The sequence below is a fragment of the Periplaneta americana genome, chromosome 16, assembly GCF_040183065.1.
Source record: "Periplaneta americana isolate PAMFEO1 chromosome 16, P.americana_PAMFEO1_priV1, whole genome shotgun sequence".
NCBI classification, from domain to species: domain Eukaryota; kingdom Metazoa; phylum Arthropoda; class Insecta; order Blattodea; family Blattidae; genus Periplaneta; species Periplaneta americana.
The window spans coordinates 167,469,814-167,477,875 of NC_091132.1; the positions used below are offsets into that span (position 1 = coordinate 167,469,814).

General features: G+C 34.0%; 1 protein-coding gene across 1 annotated transcript in view; it reads right to left on the bottom strand.

Annotated features, from left to right (window-relative positions):
- The window catches only part of LOC138691828 (zinc finger protein 714-like), a 32,656-nt gene extending 27,345 nt beyond the window's left edge, over nt 1-5,311 (bottom strand). Inside the window, exons 1-2 of the mRNA XM_069814316.1 lie at nt 5,229-5,311; nt 1,567-1,664 (exon numbers count right to left, since the gene is read on the bottom strand). Coding sequence (XP_069670417.1) covers nt 1,567-1,662 — 96 coding nt within the window. The 5' untranslated portion in view covers nt 1,663-1,664; nt 5,229-5,311. The remainder of the gene's footprint in view (nt 1-1,566; nt 1,665-5,228) is intronic.
- Nucleotides 5,312-8,062: the final 2,751 nt, after the last annotated feature.

Here is an 8,062-nt window from a genome sequence, read left to right on the forward strand (position 1 = left end):
CTGCTGCACCTGTTAGAAATAAATAAAAAGTAATTATATAATAATTAAAATAGGACGTTTGATCCAGGGAACATTCGTGTTTCATAGAAGGATAAATCGTTTAATGTGTTATTTAATTTAAATTGTATTTAAGTAATAAAATGCGGTCATTTTGGTCCAGAGAGCAATAATTTGGTGCAATGACAATTCCTTTAACATGTTTCTTAGTAAATTGTTATTACATGCAACCATAGTTTAATGAAGATTGACATATCACTTAGTTTTAATGTGTATACTTTATATTACTTACTATATCTTTCAGAATTACTGTAATAACATTGTAGAATTATGTCCATCTAAAGAAACTACACTTTGCTATGGTGAAATAATGAATAAACAATTAATTAGCTTCCGATATTGCTTCATACAAACACAGAAACATTGTCTTAGGCTATGTTTAATAGCCTTCGATTGTTGTTGTCCAAGGCCCCTTATAGACGAAGTCATTTGTTTTTATTTCAGTACAGAGCCTTAGATGGTGTTGTTATTGTAATTTTAAAACTCATTTATCTCATTAAATATCAGTCCTATCAAAATTTTGTAAAGAATAAAACTTATCAGAAATTATCGTTAAAGAAACTTTTGTTATGTAACATTTTTCATGAACATCAATAATAAGAGAGATATGTCGATTTATTTAATTCAGGCCCCCTTATAAGCCCCTTTTATTAAAGTATTTTGAATGCCATGTAGCCTAAAATCTAAGTTACAACGAACTTAATTTATATTCCATTTTTCATATCAATCGGTTCAGCCATTATCGCGTGAAAAGGTAACAAACATCCAACCAGACAGAACAAAAAAAAAAAAAAAAAAAAAAAAGCGATTTTCGGTTTCAGGATGGTTAATTATGCATGTTAACACCAATTATTTTTGGAAAATCGAAAATTACGAGAAAAATTTTGGTTACAGGTTTATTATTAGTATAGATTTAGGGTAAAAGTTACGTTGTTAGTCTATTCTTGACTAAGCAAAAAACCATTAGATTCATACCATAAAGCCATGCAATGAAAGCAAGTTTAATATGTTTAACAGTGTGGACAAAGTGTTAAATTAAATTAGCATTAACATGTTCAATCAACATGTTAACACTAAACAGTTTGAATGTTTATCAATGATCTTCGATCATGTCACTGACGTCCTTCATAATGACAAACGTTTTCCACCGAATTACCACGGATTCTTTAGGAAAATCGAATACACATACAATATAAATCCACATCTCCATTGTGCAATGTTTTTGTACCAATATCACTTCTAATAATATTCTCCATAAATAAGAGTAAGAACAATACAATTCATGCTCTTCCTTTTAACCTGCGATACTAGTATCATTGTTATGGAATAATAATTCGATTAATGCTGGGTTTGTTTTAAATCTACATTTACCCTGTTTGGCTATTTACTTATCCAGCAGCATTGTACTTTAATAATAGAATCAGATATCTACTCAGTATATGGCTAATTCCTTGCACATTGCAATTAATAGACAACAAACAAAATACAAAGTAAGTCTTTTCAGTTTACCTCTGATAAAGTAGTATTCTCTTTTAATTCAGATGTGTTATGTGGTTCTAAGCCCAATAGGTCAACCACAGGTTCCATCTTGATCTCATCCATCATAACTGAAAGATAAGTTACAGTAGGCTAACTGAAAGTGATTTACAGAAACTGAGCTGTGCAGGAGAACGCATTACAAGTTGGCATGATAATTCTCTGGTCGGCGAGAAAAGGTACATAAGTCAAAAAGAATAATTTTTCACGAGAGATTTTCTTTTTAAATTACTCTTAACTGAATATAAGTATATATGCATAAGGGTGTAAATTATTTTTTCTTATTTGAACTGTTGTATCAGTGAAGCGAGGTCATTCAGTGAAGTTATGGTTTTACAGTGCAGTGAAGAGTTCCGATCAGTGATAATTTATAGCGTCAATGAAATGTGTTCAATAGTGTCAGTGAAATGCATCATAGTGCCACTACAGTGAGTGAGATGAGAGTAAAGTGAAAGACTATTGAAACATATGTAGGGTCTATACATATGTAGGTTGTATTATAAAATTAGGTTATTTTATGTTTTAATATTGATTGTAATTTTTGTGTTAAATTGCATTGTGTATTCTTATTGTATTGCGTATATAATTGTATTGTAATTTTATAGTGTATTGTTTATATTGTGTATACCACTGCTACCGGGTGCTTGCCCACTTGAAGTGTAAATAAATACATACATTAAATAATGAAATTCATGTATGTTGGTAAAAGTAAGGCCCTTTTCAATTTAAAATACAAGAAATTTTATTATTTCAAACATTAGAAAAAAATACTAGACTTATGTGATTAGGCACAACACAAAAATCGACTCTTTAACTTGTGTGCCTTTTCCCATCGACCAAAGAATTTTCATCTTAAATTAGTAAACATATCTCTACCTAGGGGGGCAAAGGTTAATTGGGATTTCCTGGTCTCCGATCGGGTCAAGAACCCTGAAAGAACTGATATTTAACCCTTGCGGTGAATTTCGGTGATGTCCGGAGGGCATAATTAGTCAAATACTCGCTCCTCACCTCCATGCTGGGATCTTTTTAAAATGCGAAAGAGAGAGAGGTTAGCGGAAAGCAAAGGGAAGCTATAGCATTTATCTTTCCCTAGAAAAACTGCAAACATGGCATGATGAGTGTTTTCACAGTAAGAGATTTCGAATGTAAACTATCCCCTGGATTAGCAGACGAGGAAGTGGAAGAAAGCTATGACAAGACAGAAGAAATAGTTGAAAAGAAGGGAGCATGCGTAATTATAATGGGCGACTGGAATGCAGTTGTAGGAGGACAAGATGGAAGATCAGTTGGAAAATATGAATAGGGAAAAAGAAATGATAGAGGAAAGTATTTGGTGAATTTCTGTAAAAGAAAAGGAATGACTGTTGGAAATACATTATTCCAACAACTTAAACGAAGAAGATACACATGGGCATACCCAAGGGACGAAAGGAGATAAGAGATACAGTGATAGACTATTATACTGGTACAGGAGAGATTCCGAAATTGCTTAAAAAATGCAGAGACTCTACCAGGAGCGGATATTAACTCAGATCATGTCCTACTGATAAGCGAAGTAGATATTCGTCTAAAGAAGATATGAGGAAGACAGGTGACGAAATTGCACATGGAAGAACTGAAGAACGAAAGCGAATTTTCAAGAAAAAGCGGCTACATTAGATTCCACACCTGGGAAGGGTAATGAGTACTGTATAGAAACAACAGCAGAAGAAACAATAGGATACACAGAAGGTGTGAAAATTAAGAAACCTTGGGTCACAGGAAAAATGTTGGAGCAGATTGAGAAGAGGGAAAAATAGCAACACAGAAGGTACAAGAAACTACAGGCAACTAAAGAATGAAGTAAGAAGAGAAACTGATAAAGCAAAAGAAGACTGGATGAAAGAGGAATGTGAAGAAATAGAGAATCTACAGAGAAAAGGTAGTAAAATGTTTGGATTTGACAAATTAAGAACAGTAAATCCTTGTGGTTGATGGAGGACGACATCGGTAATGATACAAGAGACAGACAACGAATACTAAACAGATGGACGAAATATGTAGAAGAGTTATAAGACACAAAAAATCTTCCAGATGACTTAGCTATAGAAGACGATGAAGCCATTTGAAAAGAAGAAAAATGATTCTCTATTTTAAGAGAAGTTGAACTAGCGCTTAAGGAAATGAAGAATGGGATAGCAACTGGAGTTGATGGAATCCCCAATGAATTACTGAAAAGCTTGGATGAAGACAAGAAGCAAATTCTATCATTATGCAACGAAATATATTAGAAAGGCGAATGGCTTCAAGATTTTACAGAGACAGTGTTGATTCCAATACCGAAGAAAAATAATGCCAAGAAATGCAAGGAGTTCAGGACTATCAGTCTAATATCGCACTCCGCGAAGATTCTTTTGCGAATACTGAATAGAGGTTTATATTCTAAGATGGAAGAACAGTTTAAGTAGAGCAGTTAGGCTCCAGGAAGTGAAAAAGTGCGAGAGATGCAATTAGACTGCTACAGACAATCGGTGAAAGATACCTAGAGAAGAATAAAGAAGCGTATATATAGTCCCGTCGCTCTAATTTCCGGCAGCCAATCGCGTTGCAGGTCAGCTACATTTAAACGTGTGCGTCTTGTGGTTCGCTTATGAAGACGTTATTCATTTCTTAATGCTCGATAAATGTTTAATATAATCGCCCGCCATTTTGCATCTTTCGTTGGCGTCCGCAGAAAGCACACGAAGAGGTTATTTGCCTCCTCAATTATTTGCTGAATTACAGTGCGTTTGATTTATTATCATAGGAGCTACGACATGATGTTTAACGGTGTGGTAGCTCGGCAACGAAAGAACAAAAATGGCGAATGATACTACCTACCTAGACGTTATAGGGCCATCACTTCCTAAGACGTAAGCAAAGAGGAGTCACGCCGGGAAAAACAGCATCGCGACTACAGTATTTGTGGACCTAGAAATGGTTTCGGACAGAGTGAATTGAAATAAACTGATAGGGATCCTAAAGAAAATTGGCGTGGATAGGAAAAGGAGAACATTGTTCAGTAATCTTTATATGAAACGAGCGAAAGTGAGGATAGGAGAAGAAATGTCACAAGAAAATGAAATTGGAAGAGGAAGTATATCAAGGATGTCCTTTATCAGCTAACCTGTTAAACATCTACTTGGAGGGTTTAGTAAAGAACTGTTTTCAGAACATGGGGGGAAGTGATAGTGGAGGAAGTAGAATATAGTGCATAAGATTTGGTGATGATATGACGTTGTTAGCAGAAGTGGAACATTATGGGATGAAGATAAATGCAAATAAGACGAAGAGCACGGTCACAGGAAGAAAAATATTACCATTACTAGGCCACGCTTCGATTTCCTTCACACTTTTCATGTGCCTGACGTCTTATTTGTGTTTCGTTATGAGTTAGAAGGGTTAAATAAGGGGACAGCAAAGTTACATGAACCCGAAGTATGTTAAAAGACATGTGGGTTAGTTGAGACGATATCTACTTACGTGACGGGAAGCCGAGGAATGTCAAAAACTTTCAATAATGTAAGAAAGATTTTCTCCATGTAGCCCATTGTGAGAAAGTATCGAATCTTAACTTCAATAAAATCTCTTAAAAATACAAAATTACAACTCACCTCTTCCACAACTATACTTCAGCAAAACTAGTCTCCAACTCTCTCAGCTATCGAAAGTGGAAACAATTAGCATCCAGTATCCAGTATCCAGTATCCACACGAAGCGCCAACCATAAAGATCAATGATGCCGTGAATGTGATGGAAATTACTGCTCCTGCTATATACACTACTTTATATCTATCGGCCACACTGCAGTGTTGAGAGGTCTCCGGAAATTTCCGGAGATCTTCGGAATTTTTTAACTTCCCGGAAAAATAGGAAATAATGTTGTAATCTCCGGATTTTTTAATGTGGGAAATTATTTACTTTTTTAGAAAAATCAATCTCTGGCATATATTAAAACTGATAGATGAACATTATACAGTTAAAGTTTTGTTAATATTTTATAACTTGACTATTAAAGTTTCCCTAAATATAAAATATGCAACACGTAAAATGAACATATCTGGTCTGGAGAAACATCTATGAGGAGAAGAAGGTGGTAACTACTAATCAAATTGGTGATTAAAAAAATTAAAGTAGAAATCTTTTTATTATAGGTTCATGTTTTGTAATAGAAGGTCAAAATAACATTTTATGTGATTTTCGAAAGTGCCTCCGGAAATTGTGGACAAATCTCCGGATTTTTTTCATTACAACCTCCGGAAATATTTTTTAAAGATCTGACAACACTGGACCACAGTGTAGTAAATATGCATCCATAGATTGTTGCTAACCACTATGATCACTACTATCGCATCACAGACAATGCGAAATAGTACCGGCAGAGTCTATTGTTCCTTGTACCCTCAAAACTCAAACTTCGTGACTGTATATACCTTCGAACGTGAAATATTTTAATGCTCGAAGATATATACTAATATAGACTGTGTATCGGCATTCTAGCAGACTCGCCATTCTGGCGCCTTTTATGTTCCTTGTGTCGAAGAAAATTTTTACTTAGCGATATGGCTACTTTTCTGGCGTCTTTAATGTATGTGTGTGTGTCTACCCACTTCACTTTGCGTGATTAGGGTTCCACATTAAATTTATAAAAATAATGTAACTAAAACATTCTTTTCACAAGACTGTGATCCATTGTACGTAATATTCGTCAGAACGTAAATTTCCGTCAGTCATTGTAGTTCCGTTCATTTTCAAAAGAAGGCAGAGTCACGTTCAAGATTACGTAGAAAACTTCTCCAGGTTCTGGTACGAGAATCTAAAACGAGTATATGTGATTTACAATGATGTTTTTAATAACATAATTAAGTGGAATTAACGCATATAAATATACGGTATTACATTAATTGATTAAATATGTGGTTTATATTAGGCCTAGTTTAAAATAGGCCTACATGAAATTTATTTCTAAACTTCGATAATCAATAGAAACGATGTTGAGCAGTAAGCCGTTAATTAATAATAGCGGGAATTCAGCGATTTACTCGGCCTATTAGCATTTAGCAGATTCTTTCATTTGGTAAAAGGAGTGGGAGAACAGCTTGGGCTAAAGATAATAATTGTAGTTTAATTAAAATTATATATTCAAGCCTCAAAATTCGGTACCGATATTTAGTCATAATTCAATATCACTACCATTTTAAAGCAATGTACCATTAGACTCACCTAATGCAGAAAATTAATAAATTCGGGCTGCCTTCAAGGGGCTACAGATTAAAAAAAATTCGAATGAAGCAATTTGTAAAGTGCAGTATGTAATATATGTAAACGACAGAAAACAGGTTGGACAAACGGCAAAATGCAAGTATCAAAGATGCACATCATAGCTGAATAATGCCATTTAATGATCCTGTACCTTTGTATTAAATAATATTAACAATAAAATAAGTACTCCAAAAATTTATGAATGTATATAAATGGTTATGTTCATAATTACAATGTAAAGATTTTTTTTTTAGTTTATTACTCCCTTCATTATCAACTTCAGGGATAATTGGTTACTTTCTGGCGCCTTGTTGGTGTATAGCTGGCGACACTGGTCAGGAATGATCTGACAACCCTGTACTGTAGGTTACAATCCTTTTGGTTTCTCGTCGTTTATTGCCCTGTATTGACTTGCCTTCAACGTTGGCAATGTTCAAACTGAAAATTATGGAATGGAAGTATAGTTTAAAATCTCGTATTTTCCACAAAATTCTCACAATATAGACTATTGATAATAATGCAATACTATTTAAACTTTACAAAAGACAGAAATAACTTCTCGCATAGAATCCTCATAAGTGAGACCAAAAAAGGCATCATGCATTAAAGCCAGGAGATAATGGGATATGGTGACCAGTGCCTTTGTTCCTCCATTGTATACATCATTGGCTAGTTACAGGTTACACTAATAAAAGTTCAGATCTTCCTTTGACACATCGTGAAGTGAGATGTCCGGCAGTACCAGTATTCCCTGATAATAAATTTACATATCAGCAAAAACCTCAATCAAAGCTATAAAGTGTTGTGATTAAATAATTATTTAGGAAAGTGTGACGCAAGCTTACTGCTGACGACAGAAGAAACTGGACTATACTCTGTGAACTTCAATGGAAAGCAGGATAAATATGAAACTTTTATATTTATGGATTACCTAAAGAATATGGGTTCCATTAATATAATTTTTTTCTTATGCAAAGCGTGAATTTTGAGGAATGCTTCTAACGAAAATTAATGCATTATAATATGAGAATGTTGTACCTTGAAACAGTTTTCACATTTTATATTCTTTTATTTTGGAAATGAAATTTTTTATAAGAAAAAATATTTGAAATAATTATTGAAGATTCCTTTACAACTTCCTGTATGTATTTTCCTGTTTCACAGATCTATTAAGGATACAAAAAAT